The sequence below is a fragment of the Rhipicephalus microplus genome, chromosome 4 (assembly GCF_043290135.1).
Source record: "Rhipicephalus microplus isolate Deutch F79 chromosome 4, USDA_Rmic, whole genome shotgun sequence".
NCBI classification, from domain to species: domain Eukaryota; kingdom Metazoa; phylum Arthropoda; class Arachnida; order Ixodida; family Ixodidae; genus Rhipicephalus; species Rhipicephalus microplus.
Window position 1 is genome coordinate 35,126,418 of NC_134703.1, and position 23,866 is coordinate 35,150,283.

Genomic DNA, 23,866 nt, shown 5'->3' on the forward strand with positions numbered 1-23,866 from the left:
GCTGCGAGGGCATACGTAGTTCGTGATCAGTAAAAATGAAGTACAATGTGTGTATGGGGAGGAGGGGGGCTAAAGATTTATTACAGTTTCCGAAGATTTCGTTGAGCGAGCGTAAGAGCAATTTGGATAAATAGTTATAAGATTCATGACGTCACGCTCAGGAATTTCGGAGTGAAACTTTAAAAAGTTGGAAAATCCTTAAGCGTCGCCTTTAAGAGTTAAACGTGATAGCGACATCCTGCCCCTAATGGGTACTTCAACCACTTAGCTCATACTTTTTTTGCATCATGTTACTTTAAAAAATTAAGTTGCGAATTACTATAACGTGCTCAGTGAGGTTGAAAGTGGCTTGTGTTAGTGAAGCTTTCGCATATAGCTGCATTTTGTGTAATGAATAGCATTCTTGAAACCACGAGCAGTTGTCCGCGTAAAATGTTTTCGAACTTGCTACGTGGTCCAAAGGCAACATGCGCAGTAACGTGTGCGCCTTTTGTGATGAGGGGTCGGTTTTAAACCGCGAAGTTGTTATGATAATCATTTGTTACGAAGCCTGATGACAATGCACGCTTGTACCACGCAATATTATACTGCAATATTACACGTTCTAGTGTGAAGCTTGTACACAGGACGCGTGTGTTTGTGAAGCGGAAAAGTTATTTTTACTCCATTTTCAAGCAGAGGAAGTTGTTTTCACTGCATTTCCAAGCAGAAGCGCGGCTGTCCATGAACTCTGGTCCGCATAGGCATGTGCAAGAGGGGGGGGGGGGGTGAAAAACCTGCCCCTTACATCGACTTATTAGTTATGGGGGCGCAAAGTCTGTTCCATGCATTGACGTGTTAGGAAGGGGGCGCTGCTACAAACCTCCCCCCCCCCCCCTGCGCAGGATTCCTCATATGAATGGGGGGGGGGAAGGTTGAGCTGAAACAGGTTCGGCTGAAACTGCAGTTCATAAAAGTCGTTTAGCTGGACAGTAATTTGTACAAAACGGGACTGGGATGAAAGCATAGGTTCCGCATGTCTGTCTTACATGTGAGTGTGAGGTCATCAAGTGCGCTGGTCAAATACCCTTTTAGACACAGCGTTGCATAGGATTTGCTTGGTAATGACTATTGTACATCTATAAAAGCGGTGTTAAGTATTTTGTACGCTAAATGTATACACATAAACCGCATTGGTAATAAATATTATGCATGTAAAAGATAAAAAAAGAGAAAAGTGTGACTATGTGGTATAACACGTGCTTCTCACGCAAAATACTCGAGTTAGATCTCCACTAGGACCCAGCAATTTTCATTAATTATTTTGGCAGCATATTTCTAGTTTTCAGTCACGCACAGGATGGTTTTTTCGCTCAAAAACAACAACGCCCACGCTGATACTGGCATGACTTGTGCTCATATTGCTGTCACGTAGTGTGCACTGGCAAACGAGCAATGTCACTCATTTCTCATGACAGAAGCCAATGTGCTACTCATGACGTTTAATGATTTATTTTACTGCGCGTCGGCTGGGCTATATCCTTTGTTTACTGTTTAACTTGTTGAAATATACAGTCCTGTCACGGCAGCTCGGGGATGGTTATTAGTTTTTTCATTATTTAGTGTCATATGGAGCCAGGGTTCCCTTATTCTGTACAAATTTCAGTCTTGGATGAAAGTTGCATCTACGCATTGTGATTTTCGCACTGCGTGTAGGTCAGCGTTTCTCGAATAGAGAACTTGAATAAAAAAAACCATAAACAAAAACAAATAGGCTCAGCATTTATTTGTGTAGAGGTTTGTATGAATGACAAATTGGGCAGCTTCAGTTGATACGTTTTACAACACACAAATAAACGGCGATAGTTATAGCGTGAGAAAAGCACGACGACAAAGGGGCAAGAAAAAGACTAGCGCTAACTTCTAACTCATTAAAACTATCGTCGTGTCATACCGACTAGCCCAAACCACCACGCTTTTAAATTAAACAGATAAAAGTTAACAATTAATAGAAGCGGAAACTTACTTTATTTTATATCTTACTGCAGTTCATGTGTAAACGACAAATTAGTAGTTTTGAAGCGAATAATTTTATAAAATACGACATTTTAACGGTGTGCAACACAATTATTTCTAGTTGTAATCGTTTGGCGCTGATGTGTCATAAAGATTCAATTATGAATAGACGCTTAGAAGGCAAACGCGACCGAAAACAACACCTCCTAAGCACAGCACATTTCAGCGAAATCTGCTCCGTAATTTCGCCAGTGTCACGCGTGGCCAGCGGATAAAAGCACATCCGGCTTGCATGGCTCTCCTCCTCTCTACTTTCTCACTTTACCACAGTGTCATGTGTTTAGTTCGTTTCAAGTTGGACACCCTGTAGTCCCCAGAGATGGAACCCTCTGCCGCTTATTGGCGTGAGACCAAGCGTCCCACGGGAGCCGGGAAAAGAGTTTCGGAATCTCTTTCAAACAACGTGCACAAGTGAAATGTGATGTCACAGAGCTTTGCTTTGATGCGAAAGCCGTGTGGAGCACACGGAATGGCGGTACCGTTGTGCGACATTGTGCTTCTGCCATAGTATTCCCGTTCACATCTGCAACTATAGAACCGACCGCGCGAACAAGTTAGTCGCAATGTTAGCGTTCCCAAAATTTCTGTTGTCAAAGAGCGAAAGGCATAGGTGCTTGCTGCTCTATTTTTCACAGGCAAGTATCTCAGCCAATCACACTAGCAAGAACAGGACGTTAGCATATTTTACGAGGCATTGGAATGACGAGCTGAAGTGACTTCGGTGTGGCATTGATTAGAGGTCGAAATCACGGGGAAGAATGAACGTCGGTCACCTAGAAACGGTGTTTGACCGCCAGTAGGAAATTATCGCGTGACCTATGCTAGTCGGAAGTGTGTAAGAGCCGTGACGATAGTTTTAGCGCGAGAACAGAACGACGACGCAGAGACAAGAAGGACCCGAAGGAAGGAATGCTCTGCGTCGTCGTGCTGTTCTCGCGCTATAACTATCGTCATGTCATACCAACTAGCCCAAGCTGCCACACTTCTATGTGTAAGAGCCTTTTCTACTTGGCTCACTTTATGTCGGTCTTATTTACCCACTCATTTAGGCACTTCGTAGGTATTTAAAGTGCCCAGAATTTCTCGGAGAACCTATGCGTCTATCGTCCTACGTTTATGTGCTGTCGTGATCGTTCGTTAAGTGGCCCTATACCAAGCTGCATGTCGTGAGTATGAGAATCAATAGTGACAGGTCGGGACACGCACACATGACTTGACCGTATGTATGTGTTGTGTCGTTTCGATGACCTAATATATGTCGAAGCTTGCATCGCGCCAAGTTGGTGTACGAGAAATATAATTGTAAGGTCATGAAAACATGTCACGGCATTAACCTCGTGCACTCTTTCACATAAATGGTAGGGTTTTATAGTGACGTCATTGTGGTCGATTCTTCACCTTGCTTGGCACCAGATTGTGGTCACGTGAATTGCGTAGGCGATGAAAAAAAAAAGAAGAATCGCATGCCAGGGCATGACGCGCATTCCGTCTAGATATGGTGACGTGAAGGGCACACAGGCACTCTCACACTCACACATCGTTTTGGTTGTACCGTGTAGATGGCGCATACCCGAATGTGCACGTAGTAGAAACCATGCAGTAAAGAAATGACGCCTCAATCGCATAACCTGAAACGTGAAAGCATGTATTACACGGATGGGATGTTTGGCATGACACAGATAAAATAAATAATAGAGATGATTTTCAGCCACTTCTTTGGCCAATATTCATGCTAGTAATAATTGACTTAATAAAATATACATGCTATGATATCTATCTGGCAACACCAAAGAGTCCACGCTACGCACATTGCCACTCGTACCTTCACAATCACTATGGTGTATCGAAGCGCGATGGAGCCAAATCATTGTAATACTTCTTCCCTGTATGGAATCACACCCTACGCGCACTAACAAGAAGGATGGGAACAATCGCTTCAGAGCTTTCGGCAGACACAAGTTGTTCAACTGCGCGCTCAAAGCCAGTGTGAAGTGAAAGCAAGGAACCCCGTAAGAAAGACGATCCTCGTGCAACGAGGTCATTGCCGAGCTAAAACCAACGCGAAGACAGAAGCCACTTCCTGTCTCCAGTTTTTGCAGCGCAGGACAAGAAGAGAAAGAAGCAGGCGCGGCGGCGGCAAACACAATAGGCGGATTTCACTTGGGCCGACAGAAAATAGCATCGCGCGTACGGTGGGGCCGCCGCAGAGGTTATGTTTGCGGCGTGCCTCTGTGGCCGCATGACCCCGCAGATATGTGTCACCCGCGCCGATTCGGTGCCAGACGGTGTGTATGAGCTTTTTCCGACCCAAATGGGTTCCAGCCTTTCTCCCCCTTTTTACAATCACTACTGCCAGAAAAGGCACTGTGCCCCCCCCCCCCTCTCAGTGTACAGCTTAAGGAGGAGTTGTTTAAGCTGCTCGTGCAGACGCTTGCCATGACGCGTTGATTTAATCCAGAAGGCAGCGTGGCATTGAACTTGGGGAGAGAGCCTATCACATCGCCGCGTTCGCGTTACCGACTTGTTCCATGGATGGGCTGCGTTAAGGGGCGGTTGCAGACAGTGTGAGCCACATGCTCCTATCATGGCCACGTAACCTTGACTTACGAGAACGTCATTGTATCATTGTTTATTTAGCACAATGCTGTTAAAACTTGGTATAATGATGTAGGTGAAATCGGTGCTTTACTTCGTTGTATCGAGAATTGGTTGAATCGAAATTAGACCTTTTATGCAATACATGCTCGCGGATGACTCACTTTTATACGAAAAGTACCTCCGGGTGAGCCACATGCTCCTATCCCGGCCACGTAACCTTGACTTACGAGAACGCCTATTTGTCATTTTTTATTTAGCAAAATGCAGTTAAAACTCGGTATAACGACGTAAGTGAAATCGGTGCTTTACTTCGTTGTATCGAAAATTGGTTGAATCGAAATAAGATCTTTTATGCAATTCATGCTCGCGGATGACTCATTTTTATACGAAAAGTGACTCCGGAATGTATGAATGATAGAGTAGCGCGAAAAACTATTTTGGATGATGCAATTAAAATTGATTTTGTTGAATCGCACATTCGGCGACCATAGTTTGACGTGTAAAAGTGGCGCGTCAAACCAAAGCATAGCCGACCCAACGCACGGTAGCCGTAAATGATGCTATCTCGCCGACTGTTCCACTGCTACTTCCCATTAAATATTCGTGTGTTGCTTATGGAGAAGTGCGACGGCGATGCGATCATGCTCGCCGAATCGGATCATCTGAAGAAAGCGTAGCGTAGCACTGTTGCACGACAGAAAAATAAAAAAAACTCTGATCTGAACCTGAATGAAATAAGGCAACAATCTGAATCGCGGCAGCTCGTTTACGAGAATCCCTTTTTATGCTTTTCGATGTATATCGCGAACCGAGTGTTAATCCTTGAGGAAAACCCGCAACGTCGGCTGCTGTACATGGGCTATAGACGGCAATCCTTTAAAGTCTGCTTGATGACAAAATATTAACGCAGTTTTGCAGTGCTGATAGCGGCACGGCTAGAAACTGCTGAAAACTTCTTGCAGCGGAGCTGAGAAGCAAAGAAAGATTAAAACTGAAGGATGCGATATAAACAAACCTACGAATTCCACGCTACTTTATCTGGAAATTTAGTCTTCTCAAAAATTCGGTAGCCATTGTCACATCCGAGAAATGGTGGCAAGAGTAGGTCGGCCTGTGCAGGTCTTTCTTTCTTTCTTTCTTTCTTTCTTTCTTTCTTTCTTTCTTTCTTTCTTTCTTTCTTTCTTTCTTTCTTTCTTTCTTTCTTTCTTTCTTTCTCTTTCATTCTTTCTCTCTTTCATTTTTTCTTTCTTTCTCTCTTTCTTTCTTTCTGTTTTTCTCATTGCACATTGCTCTCTTCTACCTGTCCCTTTCCTCCATGCCAAGAATAGGACGCGCATCTATGTACGTGCGTAGCAGCGCGACACTCGACTTTTCAATTGCTACAGGTGCGCTGGGGTTTTCGCGCACGACACCGCCATTTTGGCTGATAAGTGCAGCCAAACCTTCTATGGAATGCTGGCGCACGGCACGCGCGGCGCAACAAACTAAGCAGCGCGTAGAAATAATTGAACAGGGAGAGATTCAACAGTGTAACTGGCAGTGGAGCCTGCATTGAAGCCCATATGTACAAAAACATGGCCACTCGCCGCCATACGTGCAGCTCTGGGGTTTATAGTTGGAAAACCTTCGGCAGCTTGGTCTATCTTCTCGGACTCAAAGGCAGCTCTTCAATGTCTTATGTCACCCTTTCGCCATGGACTTAATGAACAGTTAGTAGCTGAAATAAGGCTTCTTCATCACCAGGCCATCGAGAAACAGTACGGCATAGTGTATGAGTGGATATTAGGTCATTGCGGTATATATGGCAAAGAACGCGCAAATGAGGCCGCTAGATCTGCACACGACGGTACCCAATGCACAGCTATCCCGTTCTCGAGAACCGACGCAGCTACAAGACATCGTTCGCTGGCACGTGACCTCACACTGGTACAATGGAACTCAACAGAATTCACAAACGCGCGCCTGCATAACTTGGATCCCGATCTGCAGCTTCTTCTTCCCTCAGGGATATCTCGAGCTGAGGAGACTCTTCTATGCCGCCTGTGGCTTGGAGTGGCCTTCACGAACGCATACTCTTATCTCATTGGAATGGCCAGTTCTACATGCACGTACTGCAGCTGCGAAGAAACCATCGCGCCACTTCTATGTGAGTGCACCCATTTCAACGCGCCAAGACAAGAGCTGACTGCAGCTCTGGATAGACTGGATGATCGGCCTTTGTCGGAACAAAGAATTCTGGGTCATTGGCCGAGCCCATCTTCAGCCCAGAAGGCTTTGAAAGCTCTGCTACGCTTTTTGCGGACAACTGGCCTCAGAGACAGATTTAGTGTCTTGTACTCTTTCATGTTGCCTTTCCTCTGTCGCTATTTTTTTGTAATTTCACTCTTTCTCTTTATTCGCAACTTTTCTTTTTATCATCTTTTATTCCCCTCACCCCTTTCCCCAGTACAGGGTAGCCAGCTGGTCTAAGAACTGGCTAACCTCCCTGTCTTTCTGCTTAAACGTTCCTCCTCCTCCTCCCACTGGTCAGCTGCTTATGGAGCTTAGCGCAACTTGTGGTAGAAGGGGATACATTCAGTGGAACCTAAAGTGAGGCGGTATGCTACAATATTTGGTAAAAAAAGGCTTTTGAGGTATTACAAATAAGTACAAAAGAAAAAACCACAGCGTTTCTTGTTCGTTCATCTAAGACGACTTGAAGGCGAAGGCCATTCGGTGGGTCCTACATCGTCGTCGTTGTCGTCGTCATCGGAGCGTGGAGAGTCAGATTATTGATTAGCGGTGTGTTCCTCGCTAATCCGTATTCTTCTTCGAGAGTAGCTTGTCAGCATCATGCTGGATAACTTTATTGTCTTGGCGCTATACAATTGAGCTGACTATATAGGCATAGAAATTGTTACAGATTAGCTCAGGCTAAAACGTCGTCGTAGAAAGCAACCAAAACATTATGGCCACTGCGACAGGCGACACGGCAGAAGAACAGGACAAAGAATTTCATGCTGTTCCGCTGCATTGCACGTAAAGCAACCTAGTTAGTTAAGAACCTTTTCGAAGAACAAGAGGATAGTCGACCTTGGGTATCCCTTTTATCCATTGCTGATCTCACAGGCTTAGTAATGGAAGTAAGAAACAGATGCGACATGAGAGTTAGCCTTAGGACTTTCAATAAGCAGCACGAGCTGTTGAAAGGAAAACGACAGATGTTCAGCTGTTTGGTAACGCACAACAATAAGCTTACACAATGTCGCACTGGGTTGAATTGAACTGAATTGAATTTATTTATCTATTTTTTACAAAGTGTGCAGACACTGTGACGACCCATAGTCATGTGCTAGTTTTGACCATGCTTTAGTTTGGGAAAGATAACTTTAATAAAGCAAGACTGCTTGGTTACTGCCCCATTACCAGCTCCGCAGTTGCCAATAAATTTTTTTTTCAGTAGCGAACACATCTTCCCAGGACAGAAAGCCAATTATATTAATCAGAAATTATTTGAGCAAAAAATAGCTCGTTAAACGTAACACCGCCGTTACGATGCCATTGGATGACGCCATTTGTGAGAATGCGTGGATAACTTACTTCGCAACACGACCTTTCGTATACTCGATCGGTCTTGATGCAGCACGAAATGACACACGGTCAAGAGAGGGCACGTACGGGCACCGCACGGACCACACGTGGTGTCCTCACGTGGCCTTTCGTGTCGGTGTCCGCGCTACGTCAAAGCTGCAGCTTAAATGTCTCACCAACAAGCCCACATTGTAACACTCGTCGACTACATTTCCGCTTACTTTCGGCATTTGCGTTCTACTCGGATGTGTCGGTGTCGGCTTTTCAATCGAAAACACATGTTGGCGGCACACTTTTGCGTGCTTTCGCCCATATGCAACTAAATCCTGCCAGTGGCATCGCTAAAAATACATAGCATCAGTATATGTCATGTCCTCACACAAAGTTTAACCTCGGAACAATTTGTTTCTTCTATAAATGTACTGAATTCCCGGGAATCAGTCACGAAAAATTGAATTATCGTTTTCAGCCTTAAACTTAGTTGTATAGAAAATATGGGGCGAATACACTATTTATGAACGTTTTTGTTGTATTATAATATTATAGTTCCCCGCCACGGTGGTCTAGTGGCTAAGGTACTCGGCTGCTGACCCGCAGGGCGCGGGTTCGAATCCCGGCTGCGGCGGCTGCATTTCCGATGGAGGCGGAAATGTTGTAGGCCCGTGTGCTCAGATTTGGGTGCACGTTAAAGAACCCCAGGTGGTCTAAATTTCCGGAGGCCTCCACTACGGCGTCTCTCATAATCATATAGTGGTTTTGGGACGTTAAACCCCACATATCAATCAAATCAATCATAATATTATAGTTGGGTTACTTCTTACCCTGACTTTGCATTAAGGTATGTGTATGCAATGCGTGAAAATATACATCAATAATTGTTTGCTGTCATAGGCCACCTGCTACGTATCTCGTAAACTGTTTCTTCCAGTTGTCTCTGTTCCTGTAATTCAGTTTAGGTCCAGTGATGATGGCCAGTCGAACTGTGAAACACAACCGTCACGCTTGATTACTGTTGTGCATCATGCATTGTATCTACTGATTGATTGATTTATTGGTTGATTGATTGATATGTAGGGTTTAACGCCCCAAAAGCACCATATGATTATGAGAGATGCCGTAATGGAGGGCTCCGGAAATTGCGACCACCTGGGGTTCTTTAACGTGCGCCCTACTGAATGAGCCCAGATGCACCTACTTGGGTGTTGCAAGCAAATGAAGCTTCTCGTGCGCACCAAAGAACCACCGATACAAAATATATACGAAAGCGGGGTGAGGACTTTTTTTTTTATTCGCTCGTAGATAAATTAAGCATTCAGACACTCGCACGCAGCTTGTGCGGATGATTATTTTTGGATACCTGATCCCTTTTTTATAAAAAGCAGCAAAAACGAAAGCTTGAAGCGGTGAGAAGTAATCAATCCAACAAGCAATATGGCTGAGTATTTAGGTGCGTTGCATTTTAGTGGCCCGGCTTATTCGTAGATCTGATGTTGCGTGATCACTCTCACAATTCCATGCTCAATTCAGGCCTAAATCAAGGGTAGGAATGCTCAAAACCGTGTTAAAATAAACACTATGTGCAATAACAATAATTAATTAAAATATCTAAAAGTAATCGCCTTCATTCACTGAAATTCTCTATAAACGCTTCCTAAACATGCGGCTGACACCTGAGCTGTGCGGCAGAGGGCGCCACTACCCCACCAAGGGTGTGATTGCTCATCTCGCCAGCACTTTTACAGCACTTCGTCGCTACATCTGAACGGGAAAACAACCTTACGGCATATTTTTCTATAACTACACTAGGGGGAATAGCTAGTGTCTATGGCTGCAACGCACGGCGCTTCAGCGAGCATGACAATGATCGGTAGTACACAAGTTTGCCTAGTCTCCGTACTTTCGGCTCCGTTTGGCATCGCGTGGCTTGGAGCAGCTTAGTGACGAAACGTCAAACAGCAAATGTGTAGCAGTTGTACTTCACCACGTTAACCTTTTAAACCAATATAAATTTTTTAACCAATTTAAATCGGGTTATGTGGTTCACAAAGGTTTCGTTTTTTTTTAAACATAATCATAGACAAAGCCACAAGTACGTTTGAAGCCCGCGAGCACGAAGACTAGCCCAATTTGTGTGCTACCCATCCTTTACACGAACGATCGCAGTGCCGGAGTCTTCTTTAGTTAATTTTAGAAACTCCGTGCCTGACGGTACTCGTTCCCGACGATATTTATTTCAACCGCTATACCAAGCAAGCGAATAAAGCACAGCGAAAAGCAACCCACATGTTGCACGGCGAGTTTGCGAATCTTTCTAACAAGCTACTACTGGGGCAGCGCAAGCCGTCTATGCTTTCCTCAAACACTGACGTCGGCGGCGGTTTTGTAACAGAGTAGCGGTAACTCCATAAATGAGAATCAGTGAGTGTCACTGCTGGGCACTTTATCGTGTTTCAAATTAGTGGAGATGAATTTATGAAGCTATACACCAGTCGTCACGCGTGTTTCTTTATGAAACACCTCGTTATTCCTCATTACTTGGGTTATTGATGCATGCGCGGTAGTGATTCTACGAATGATTTCCGTTTGTGAAATAGACTCTCACGTGGTAAAAGTATGAAACAAGAACGTTTTTCTTCGATATGCACGCGATTTACAAAGAGCGTCCGCCCCATCCTTCGCACTTGAAAAGCACAATCACTGGCGAGTCAGTTCGCTGGTAACGCGGTACACTTGGAGCTCAGGGCAAAAACGAATGAATTGTTCACCAGTAGCCACCCTTTGCAGCACCGTGGCTGCCACCATATTTGGACACACCATAGCCCCTTCCTCCGTAGCCGTGCTGCATGCCACCAAAGGCACCTTTACCGAGCCCGTGCACATCCGATCCTGAAAAGCTTGTAGCTCCAGCGTAGCTGCCACCATGGCTCTCAGTGGGTCCACCTCCGTAACTTCCGGCAATTCCTCCAGGTCTTCCATAAACGTTTTTCCCAGTGAATCCACCATGATGTCCTTCGTAAGGCACTCCCTTACCGGAATATGTTCTTCCTGGACCTCCAGAGAAAGCTCCGTAACGGGGCTTTTCTGTACCACCTCCAAAGCCGCTGCCACTATGGTGTCCACCGCTCGACAATCCATATCCTTGGTTATATCTGCTGTCAGGAGACGTGCTCACGCTCGCATATCCAGTATGTGATGGCGCGTCCCTGGATTGTCCATATTCTCCGCCCGGATAGCTGCCGGCAAAGCGAGAAAAGCCTCCAGCCTCACTGTCGGATATCGGGATTTTCAGGACGATCACCTTTGCCGGTATGGTTACCGTGTTGCCCGTGTGTCCACCATTATACCCCGGTCCAATGAGTCCAGCACCGGTGATCCCTCCATCGTTACCTCCTGTAAGCCTGACACCTCTAAAACCACCACTCGGCCCAGCAACACCTGAGGGCGACGCGCCACCGTACTGGCTACCAGTTGGCCCAGCAGCGCCTGTGAACGATGTGCCACTATAATGATTGCCGGAGTGCTTAATAACTTTAACGTTTTCTGGAAAGCCACCCTGGGCTCCGCCGTAGTTACTGAGGGTATCGTCACCGCTATAGCCACTGATACTGCCGCCGGCTGAACCGTAGTTTGAAGCTCCACTGTGTCTTCCGATGGGTGCAGTGCCTCCGCCTGCGGAGTAGCCAGCGTGGTGGCTGCCTACGCCGTAGCCGCTGGATAAGTAGCCGTCTCCATGAGGCGCCTTTGCAGAGCCTCCCGCAGCAGTGTTGGTGCCTCCGAGACCGCCGCCGTAGCCGCCAGCGTGATGGCCGCTGATGCCGCGACCGCCGTAGCCGCCAGCAGTAGAACCATAGCCAGCAGGTCTGTAGCCGCCAATGGCTCCGCTGGTGAATTCCCCGCCCGAGTGGCCTCCTCCGCCAGCGCCAATGTTGCCCGCCAGGACAACGCCCACCAGGGAAGGCAGCAGCGTGAGGACAGTACGCTGCGAGAAAATAGAGGACAATGAATGTGCGAGCAGAGAGGTTTTCGGTCGATGGATCCAAGTACTGGCAGTTAGATATAGAGCTTATCACTGTCTTGTTATAAAAATGATCCCTGTAAGCTCTTTGAAAGTCCTTCTGACTTGTTGCTGAATTCTGACTTACTAAGGTTCAAACACCTACTGCCTTTAGAAAATACATATAGCGCCACCTCTATGCGCGCTGCATGCAGTGGCCTCTCACTCCAGATCCACATGCAGTTTCCCGCTTTCTCTAGTTAGGCTCCTCCTCGTTGACATGGCTCAAGGTGTGCAAATTCGGTCGTGTGCCCATGATTTAAACCTTTGTATATCCATGATTAAAGGGCACGTATAGCTTAACCGTCACCACTGATCAAGTTACTGTAAGCTGTAAGCCCGCGTCTTGGTTGCGCCAGCGTTTAAGTACAAATCACTAAATCTTTGAACTCGCATCTTTTGACATCTAATGAATAACTACGAGGTTGACACAGATTGAAATTACAAGTTTCTAATAAAAATAATGAGCAGCCCCCTGGCTTGTAGTCGTCGGTGGGAGGCAGATTTTGATGGAGGGGGACACCATTTCATATTTCCACCAGGATGGAGCAACAGCCCACACCGTGCAAAATTGAATGGCTGTAGTTCGTTAAACATTCGGAACCATTTTCTCACATTTCGGCGAGACCGCTTGGTCAACTGCGTCGCCCAGTCTCAGTGTACCAGACTTTTTTCCTGTGCGAGTTCCAGAAAAACCGCATCTTCCTGAGACACGGCATAAACGTTCAGTAACTCTAGCAAGCTATTGGTGACGAAGTTGGATCAATTGATGAAGGCCTGTGGAGGTTCGTGTCATACGATTTCAACAATCGTTAACAAAGGTGCATGAACGTAAATGTAGGCCACGTGCTTGGTGTAGTTTTTCAAATAAAAAAAGACCTTGTAAAGGTAAGTAAGTGACACCCTTGGTCGTATTTCTTGCCACTTTTGCTACTCCTCCTGCTTTCGCACATAGTGTATATACAAGACTAGCTGAAAACCGACAGTTGGCTCAGAGCCCCTCTGTACTTACGCCCTGCTGCCGCTGTTATATAGGTTGTAGGGGACGTACTGGTGAAAGTTGCGTACGCATGCATGTCGTATCTGAGCAGTGCGGTTAGACGCGACACGTCTCGTCATCTGCTATGCCAAGCGTTGCGAAGTTTGTGGCTAACTTCACACATGCACAAGTTGTTGTTCAGGCTCTTTCACAATAACGGTGGCGCTGATCCGAGGAGCATAATGTGCACGTTCTCACTCATGTGGCTTTAGCTGGCTTAGTAAAGGCCAGAGCTAAACGCGACAAATTGCATCATGCTGTATAAGCGTATACCGCCGCGCGTGCTGCGTAGCCGCAGGGCGCTTCATCTATACCGGCTGGAGGTTGCTTCAAAAGTTGAATGTATTTTTCAACACAGTATACGTATATGGTGGTATTACCTAAACTGCATATGCTTATGCAATATGTCATTTTTAAGGGGAAAAATTCGCCTGTTGTGTCCCTCCCTTTCTGACCTTGTGTTGCTTTGAGCTTGAACAGAAAGCGTAATGTGCCTTGTAACTCCAAGCGTCTCTGCTAACCTAGCCTAACTAAGGAGGTTGCTCGTGTTTAACGTTGGCAACGTCAGCTTCGACTAGCAGCCTGTTCAGGTCCATTGCTTTTGTTTACTCTTCGCTGCGTTGCGAATCTGGCCACCACCATGGTCAGATGTTTTTCAGCTGCTGTAGCGACGAAGACGCGATGAAGTAGTAGACATCATATGAAAGAGGAAGGAACTGCATTGTTATTTTAATAATACGCAGAAACACACTGCAACTCACCAGAAATGAAGTCGTGAGACTGAACCGAATGAAAATACCGCTAAGGCATGACGTGAAACTCATCCAGGGACATATCGAGCGTGAATCTATAAACAGCGTCAACAAGAGATGGCCTAAGGAGCGAAGAGCAGGTACAGCTGGTCAGCAGGGTTGGGCTACGAGCCCAAGTCCACGTGAAATGATGCAAGTTCGGGCTTGTCCGGCCTGATCGAGGAAATAAAATTATTTTTTTCTCTTTCGAAGCTCAGACAACCTTGTGTCGTCTTTTTTTCTCAAGGTCCTCCTGGTGAGCACATTGTAAGTACGCGCGATACATCCTATATTTCTAACGTCGACACAACCATATACCGTTTGCAATGTTGTCTGCATTTCGATTCGATTCATATATTAGTCCCTCTGACCACGTTTCAGTAGTGATCATATTAGACAAGTATTGATACGGTTTGGACGTGGAAATGGTAATTTTTATTGACAGCCGCGCGTGGCTTCACCGTCAGCGTGATACGTTTAAGTAGATGCTCGGGCTTCTTGCGACATTAATTCAACGTGTTCCCCGGGTATTGTCGACGTCACGGAAAGATATGCTTGCGGGGCGCGCAGAGGCGGCTGTCGTGCACCTTGCCGCCTTCGCTCTGTTGTAGGGCTGTGCTGGCTGCTTACGCGAGTGGCGTTTTAAGTAGCGTAGCCAGGAACTTCATTTATTCTGAATGGGTCACATCTTTGACTGTAAAGTATACGGTGCCGTAGAGTTGCCCATTGCTTTGTTTTAGGTCACTTGCAAGCGAAGTTACCTGGTCTGTCACAGCTTTAGGCGATGCGGAGCCACATACTTTCTTCCCGCAGCTCCGGCTCAGAAAGCGCGCGTCGCCGAAGTTCGAGCTTGCGTGGGTTTCAAAGCGCCGCGCTGCCGTACCGTGATATCTTTCAATTACGGCGGGTTTTTAAATGCAAAGCATTCCTTAGCGAACTTCGGCGACCTTGAGCGTATCTATCTATCTATCTATCTATCTATCTATCTATCTATCTATCTATCTATCTATCTATCTATCTATCTATCTATATATCTATCTTTCTATCTATCTATCTATCTATCTATCTATCTATCTATCTATCTATCTATCTACCTATCTATCTATGTAGCCACCTACGAGGCCATTTCGATAATGGTATCGATACCAAACTTGGTATGGCATAACATGACTGTATGAAGAACATATTTGACTAGTCATAACATGAAAATCACGACATGTATGTCATGAAAATCATGATTTACAATTCATGGTCCTGCAGCTCTTGCGGTAGTTTCGTTTACATGACATGTTGAAAAATTGGCATGGTATGACGTGACTGCATGGCGAACACAAGTGACAGACCCTAACATGAAAATCATGGCATACGTGTCATGTAGCAACACGGTTACATGCCACACTCATGATGCGCTCGCGGCCGTTTCGCTAGCTTCGCACATATCAAACTTCATATTACGGGACGTTGATGGATGACGAAGATATTTGACTGGTGCAAACATAATAATCATGAGATGCGTATCATGTCTACATGACTACATGCCACGCTCATGATACGCTCGTGGCCATTTCGACAGCTTCACCTATACCAAATTTGGTATTACGGGACGTGAATGGATGACGAAGACAGGTGACTGGTGCAATCATCAGGTGCGTGTCACGTAAAAACGTAACTACATGCTACGCTCATGATGCGCTCGCGGCCGTTTCGCTAGTTTCGCATGTACCGAATTGGGTATTACGTGACGCGAACGTATGACATAGGTGAATGACACGTCCAAACATGTAAGAACATGACTACATGCCACACTCACAATGCGCTCGCAGCCGTTTCGCTAGCTTCACATATGATAAATTTGGCATTACGTCTCGTGAATGGATGACGAAGCTACGTGACTGGTACAAACGTGATAATGATGAGATGCGTGTCACGTAAGAACATGACTACATGCCACACACTTCGACGTGACCCGGCGTACGTGCGCGCCTGCGTTCATCTCGTCGAGTCACGCCTGCGATGCCACGACAGGCGCCGATATGCAGGCGCGCCGCGTTGCGTTGCTCTAACGCATGCGCTCCCTTAATCACGAAGTCAGACGCGGTGCTGTCTGGGTAACGTCGTCGGTGCGAAATGCAGCATGTCGCATTTCGCGCCGGTTGCCGCCGGGCCACGCCGACGGATGCTGGTCGCGCCGGTCGCACCTGGCGTCAGGCCGTATGGAGTGCTGCGCGTTGTGCTATCTTAGCGTCACTGGGGCCAGCGTGGGCGCGCGTTAACGTTACGAAGGAGTATATTGGGCCGTTCAGAAAGCGCTCGTCCCCGTTTCGCTAGCTTCACATATACCAAATTTGGCATTACGGGACGTGAATGGAGGAAGGAGGTAAATGACACGTCCTAACATGATAATCATGACATGAAAGCCATTTAGGGCATAATTTACCTCCGCCTCGTAACGTTGAGCTGATTCTAAAGTGACATATCAACCTTCCTGATTCGTGCTTCGCATATCATAGATTCCCACTGTACGTGGGATCTGCCAATTTTTTTTGACGTGACGCTAAGATTCACCAAGATTAAAGACGTCAGCATTGTGTCCACGTTACTTTAGAGTGTCTACGATTCAGGTTGGTGACTACGTACCGGCTATAACTCACAAAGAATAAACGTCGCAAACGAAAACTTCTCTTTCAGGGGTGCCATTGCATCACACAAGCTGTCAAAAAAAAATGCCGTAGTGCGACACTGATGTCGGAGCGGGGACCGACTTCTCAAGGATGTAAAATAACCACTTTGATTTGTAAGTCATGATACAGCCGCTACGAGCCAAGTCATTTCGCTCCCAAACGTGCGACGAAAACATGCGGGGTCCCCTTCAAGTAAACCGAACGCGCTGTGAGTGATGGTCAAGGCAGCACTCACCTTATCGACAGTGCTGTCATAACCGCGGCACTAGCAGAGCGTACGAAAAAGTCCGCCGCTCCTGCAGAGGCGCAGCGGCGGTGGCCTCTTTTTTACGCTTGCGGAAGCGAGGGCGAGAATGCGGTCGCGAAGAACAGGTTACGAGCCGGCCAGAGCGGAAGCGCTCTCACGGGACGCGCTTCGTTCTCTTGCAGCCAGCACAATACGGCGGCGGACGACAAGTTGCCAATTGTGGGGCCCGCCGAATCGCTGACGAGTGCCCGACCACCTTTAGAAAAACGAAAACGCGTGGGTATAGTGCGCACAATACCCTACAAAGCCAGTTCAGTGCAGTCACCTGTTTCCCACCGCTAGAAAGACTTCGCGGATGTGTCCCTTGAGAAATGTATACCGGCTTGTTGTGCCGCGAAAACTTATGCGTTCTTGTAGCGTCGTATGCTAAAGAAAGTAACTTCCGTATCGCACAGACTTGAGTAGCCGCTAGATAATCCATCTTGCTTCGTTTTAACGGTATTCGTGCTGGACGCTTAAGCGTGCCTTCTTCTTGCACGTATGTAGGGGCTACACAGAGGGTACCGTTCTGCAGGCCCGTAAAGGCAAGGACTGCAGTCGGCGCTAGAATTGTTTCTAACAAGCAATGACCTAAGACCTCCGAACGTGGTCAGGCGGAAGTGGCGACACCTGCATATATCCTGTAGACGTTCATTATGGGATAGAAATAGTAGCTCATTAGCTCTCCGATCAGAGGTGAGTGGGTAAGAGTGTTTCCTCGATTGTGTTTCCGAACACGCAACAACAATGTTACGGGGCCCGATTTGAATCTTCACTCTCCATAGATTGCAGTCTTTACATATTAGTTTTGATTGATATGTGGAGTTTAAGGTCCCAAAATCACCATTTGATTATGAAAGGCGCCGTAGTGGAGGGCTGCGGAAATTTTGACCACCTGGGGTTCTTTAACGTGTGGCCAAATCTGAGCACGCGGACCTACAGCATTTTCGCCTCCATCGAAAATGCAGCCGCCGCAGCCGGGATTTGATCCCGCGACCTGCGGGTCTGCAGCCGAGTACCTTAGTCACTGGACCACCGTGGCGGGACTACTTATTAGTTTTGTTAATCTGTAGAACACTCGTGTTTTCAATACCTCTTGGTATCGTACTAAAGGTTTACTGCTGTACAGCTATATATATATATATATATATATATATATATATATATATATATATATATATATATATATATATATATATATATATATATATATATATATATATATATATTGAAAACACACAGACACGCTATTATCCCAGTGTTTTTTTATTTACACTCTCTACTCTGAAAAGAGTGAATGAAAGCCCATCGCAGTGCCTGCTGTTATTCCAGACATGGTCTTTAAAAAAAAGCACTGTCTTATTAACGAAGCAGCGTGGTAGAACGGTGAACAATTTGTGCTGAATGATCGTTGGAAAACGTGCGGGTCAACAGTTATCGCACCCATCATTCAGTACATCTCACTTGGAGGTAGTTTTTCCTGTATGTTATCAACAACAAGCAACCTAGAGCTATGCAGGTACACAGTGAAGTCCTGCGGAAAATTCACTTTCATTAACGTGAGAGTGCCTATGAGCATTGTTAATGGCGTTTTTGGAATAAGTGAAGTCAGCTGAAGAGGCAGCCGAGCATGGAGAATGGAGAAACAAGTCAAGATAAATAAAGGGCTGGAATGACAGTCGCGGGGCATTCAATTATCCGGAAGGAGAATAGCTAACACTTGTGGAAACATTAAGGACACCTTCACCTCACTAGTTGCGACATATATGACCGCATGTTCGCACACACTTCTTTGTCCTTTCTTAATGTACCTGTAATGTTTTAATGCGACTGGCCTTTCGTAAGCTGGACCGAGTAAAGTGGCCGTATTATTCCGAGTGTTGCTTTTCCAGGGGCGATATATCGCTTTATGAATCCGACGATTTTCTATAATAACGTGTGTGTATACAGTCTTACGTACCGGTTTCTCTCCCTATGGCTCACCCGAGATGAAGGCGTCTTGTGTTTGCAACTTGGACTTTGTTCCTTTGGCACAGTCGTTTTAAAAACTTCGCATGCAGTCAGAATTTCCATGTGCTTCGTCTGTGTGCAAGCGTTTGTTCGCACAGTTCCGTATAACTCCTGCCGAGAATCGTATTGATACGCGGATTATCATCAGAATTTCGCGTGAGACCGCACGCGAGTTGGTGTAACTGTGTATATAAAAAGGCGTAAATGTCGGCACTCATTGGCGCAGGGCCATTGTGCTCTAAGTGCGAGCGAACAATCAGGAGGCGACTTTGACCTTTCAATGAAATGCCGCAAGTGATCTTATTTGAGTGCGTATATAAGATTTGTCACGTGCACGGTGTTACCCGCCACGGTGGTGTATACAGTGTTTAAGGTGCTCGGCCGCTAATCCTAAGGTCGCGGGATTGAATCCCGACCACAGTGCTGGCATTTTGGGTGGAGGCGAAAATGCTAGAAGTCGGTGTGCTTAGATTTAGGTGCACTCTAAGGAACACGAGGTGTTCAAAATTTCCGGAGCCCTCCACTAGGGCATCCCTCATAATGATTTCTTGTTTTTGAAACGTTAAACCATAAGGTTATTATCTTTATTGTTATTTGCACATTGCTGGACCAATTGGACAATGATTCACCATAAGGAGATCAAGTTCTGTACCAGTGCTGCCAAATAATTTAAGGCGAAAGCTTTATTTATACGTTGCACCATTTTTTTCAACTATCCAGGCTTACAAGCTCATCCGGTACCCCTTGTTATATATATAGGTGGTGACTTTGTCTCCACTTCGTCTACTTCGCGAATGGGATCCGACAATGTCTCAAGTTAAGCCTGCATTTCTTCCTTTGGGCTGGCCAACAGGGTGATTTGTGATTACTCTTTTCAATATACTGTTCTTTTGAGCTATCGCATCGACAGGTGTTTAGCACCGGATGATGTTGCTGTCGACCACACAACGACACAAATGTGCCACTCTTACTGACTTTTCCTCGCATCTGCTCAGGTCACGTTCGTTCTTGAGTGTTTAGAAGGTATGCGAATCAAATATAACGCATGTAAAAGGGCGAACATTATAGTAGTCGTGTGGCAGGTGTAGCGTGTCTTGAATTTATATGTGCTATTTTTTCACCGATGTTTTTCCCATTTCAAAGAACATTCAATTACAGTTGAGCTTCTTAGTAGTCAGTTAACACTCTCAGCTGTCGGTGCATAATTAACGAGGCCTCACTGCACAGTTTCAAGTGAACACAGCTTAAGCGTGCATCTTGACGCTATTCGGGCGTTTGTTTGTTGGTTTGTTTGTTTGTTTGTTTGTTTGTTTGTTTGTACGTGTTTCTTAAAGGTTAATTGAGAGTTGAACGTTCTTTTAGTGTGCTCCTCGAGAAGAGTCTTATAAAACACATTGGCTGATGCTAACATTCAACTGCATTAGTTCATTGAGAGGCACACAATGCAGAAACAGTAGTTGCTGTTTTCACCAAAATAAGTTGGCGAATTGAAAATAATGTAGATATTACCAACGTTCCGGCTCAATTCCGGCTTCGTGTGAACATGGGGGACGATTATAACCGGAAGATACCTTTGTTCCAACCAGGCTTGGGCGGGGGTCAGATGATGTACCAAGTGACGCAGGTTGTTGAACTCTGATACAATGCAATAAAGCAACCGAGACGACGGTCCCATCTTTCTTTTGCACTTGTTCACATGCTTCCTGAGCGACTGCGGTTGCAAGGCTTGGTATACATTACAAGTCAATGGTGGTGGCAAAAACAAAACAAAAGAAAACGTCTTGGCTACTTTTGATTACATTCTTGCTGCCTGTGCTTGAACCAAACTTATGACACCGCAGGCACTTCCGTTCGAGCTCGTGGTGTGAAAACATCGCGAAGGCGTGATTTCAGCTCGCAAGATTGAATTCGGGGCTTGCACAGGCATACACGCACAAGCACGGCTCGGGGAATACTGTTGAATGGGGCCTCATTTCTCGGACACCTATTGTTGGATGTGGGTTTGAACTGCAATTAGTAGTGAGTCTTGTTGATGCTTATCATTGGGCTAGTCGGCTTTGATGCATATCTAAACGGAAAACAGAGCGAGAAGACGTGGATGGAGTGGGACGTACATATTGTTTCTTCTTCATGGGTGAGTGTAACAAAAAAAAAGTAAACGTTGTAACACTGTGCAGAAACAACTTCAAGTTTCAAATTTAGTAAAATTTATGCTTCAGTCGGAACGACTGCGATTTAGTGCACACGCATGTCGACGTCATGTGTATGGTCGTCAGAAGGTTTTTACTTGCAGACCTTCTAAGAAAAGACACGCAACAACGCGAAGAAATTGTTATTCCAACAATGCAATAAATTTGGTCATCCGGACCGTAATTATGGTTAGAGTGAACCACATCTGCTTGAATCGTAGCAGTATCGATTTCGAGTGGTTTATGCTGTGCCTTTATACATTTCAGCTGAAAAAACATTCTTTGGAATTAGCTATTTAAGTAAAAACTTGGCCTTCGTTAGCACACACGCATGAATACGTTGGGTTGCCCTTACATCACTTGACTCAAGTTGCTTGCTTTTCGAATTTTTTTTTTCGACCAGGCACCGTGCTGGAGAGCGAAGCGTCTCACAATATAGAGGTCTCAGCGATTCGGTCTTATCATATGTACCATGACACTGTTTCATCTGTCAGTATACATTTAATAGTTTTCCGAATAAATTTTCAGTTGGTAGTAAGCGCTTGTCCCTGTATTTCTGTCCGAGTCTAAGTATTGAACTCTTATTTCAAAGCAATCATGTATCGCCAACTCGCCTAATCAATCATATTGTCTCTGTTAAGTCATTTCTATTTTATACGAACTGGCATGAACGATATCTAATCGTTCGCATTTTTTTTTCTAAATCTATGGGATCATATGCGATGCCAAACTTTTTTTTTTGTATCCAGAGCAGAGCTTCTCGGAAAGGTTTTCATGCAAGCGGTGACGGTGAGTCGTCAACCGAATCTTAAGCCACGTGCTAAAAGTCTGGTAGACTATAAAGCGTAACGCGACGTTACGTTAGAAGCGCCGTAAAAAGAGTTCCGCGTGGTATACGTGAGACCCCACTCACCATGATCGAGTGGGCGTGTGTTCTCTCTTCAGGTGTGTCCGCGACGGAAAGGCCTCCAATGTCCTCCATAGGGCTCGGCCAAAGGCTTTTATACCCATCCGAAGAGACGCTTGTTTGGCAGGGCCGCGCTAATCGCGCCATCGCCGTTTTCCCTTTCTGTCGCCCCGGCCGCTCCCCTCGGCCTTCTCGCTTCTTCTTCGGCAGCGCGTCTTCCTGCGCTGCTTTGAGTCACAAAGAGAAGGTTAGCCGTATCAAGTGGGTCACTTTCGCAGCGTAACCTTCTGCAATTACCCAGCCTCGTCTCGTGTTCCGTATGGCTGACAGGAGGACAACCCCTGTCATCTTGCGCTTTAGTTCCACTGGCATGTGTACAGAAATCGCCATCACACGTCGGGCAGTTCAAAAAGCACAACCCGCTCTTTGGATGGACGCGTCCGATTCGTGGCCCGCAGAGAGCGCTTTCATTTTGTTAGTGTTCCTTACGATGACCAACATCATTTCGTCAACAAGATTCGCACTATGCTATGGTTCAGAAATGACCAGCGTGCGCAAAAGCGCTCAACAACCTTTGTTCTGATTTCTCTGTGTGATTCAGTTACTCGTCTGCAACATAAGCTACACTTGCTGAGCTATCTCTTATGATAGGTAATTTTGAAATGAGACGGTCGACGTCTCACGTGCGCTAGAGAGCGTGATTGATCTACGTCAGCTATATAAACGCGTGCAGACAGCGCCACAGACGCTGCTGCTTGGTTTCGCGGTAAATCAGTGCTGCCACACGAAACTTGATCACCGCAAACATTTCAAGAGGCACCTCTTTGCAAGCTTCAAAAGGCAGTGCACCGAAGCGTCTTCCATTCGCTCCAGACCACTTATGCCCTCCCCCGCACTTTTTATATTTATTTTGGTTTCTTTGTTCAGCTTGCGCTGTGAACAAGTAGCGAATAGTTACGGAGCCGTAGAGTATAAATGAATCTGTTTGTTTACGAGATCATCGGACTCACCTTTTAACGAGTGGTTATGCACGCCTGCGTGGCACGCAAAATAAAGAGTGCAATGTTATAAAAGATCTTCTTCTTCTTCTTCTTCTTCTTCTTCTTCTTCTTCTTCTTCTTCTTCTTCTTCTTCTTCTTCTTCTTCTTCTTCTTCTTCTTCTTCTTCTTCTTCTTCTTCTTCTTCTTCTTCTTCTTCTTCTTCTTCTTCTTCTTCTTCTTCTTCTTCTTCTTCTTCTTCTTCTTCTTCTTCTTCTTCTTCTTTTTTCTTCTTCTTTTTCTTCTTTTTTTTCTTCTTCTTTTTCTTCTTTTTTTTCTTCTTCTTTTTCTTCTTCTTTTTCTTCTTCTTCTTCTTCTTCTTTTTCTTCTTCTTCTTCTTCTTTTCTTCTTCTTTTTCTTCTTTTCTTCTTCTTTTTCTTCTTTCTCTTCTTCTTCTTTTTTCTTCTTTCTCTTCTTTTTCTTCTTCTTTTCTTCTTCTTTTTTCTTCTTTCTCTTCTTTTTCTTCTTCTTTTTTCTTCTTTCTCTTCTTTTTCTTCTTCTTCTTCTTCTTTTTCTTCTTCTTTTTTTTCTTCTTCTTTTTCTTCTTTTTTTTTCTTCTTCTTCTTTTTCTTCTTTTTCTTCTTCTTTTTCTTCTTTTCTTCTTCTTTTTCTTCTTTTTCTTCTTCTTTTTCTTCTTCTTTTTCTTCTT

The 23,866-nt window shown here is 45.4% G+C and overlaps 2 protein-coding genes across 3 annotated transcripts in view; one reads left to right on the plus strand and one right to left on the minus strand.

The window, feature by feature from the left end:
* The window catches only part of LOC142814226 (uncharacterized), a 48,648-nt gene that overhangs the window by 11,625 nt on the left and 13,157 nt on the right, over window positions 1–23,866 (plus strand). The gene's annotated exons all lie outside the window — the stretch shown is intronic.
* LOC119171873 (uncharacterized) lies at window positions 10,830–22,234 on the minus strand. Its single transcript, XM_037422735.2, has 2 exons — window positions 22,187–22,234; window positions 10,830–12,202 (listed from the first exon to the last, which is right to left on the minus strand). Exons 1-2 carry the CDS (start codon window positions 22,187–22,189, stop codon window positions 10,985–10,987), a joined length of 1,221 nt encoding a protein of 406 aa, XP_037278632.2. The 5' UTR covers window positions 22,190–22,234; the 3' UTR covers window positions 10,830–10,984.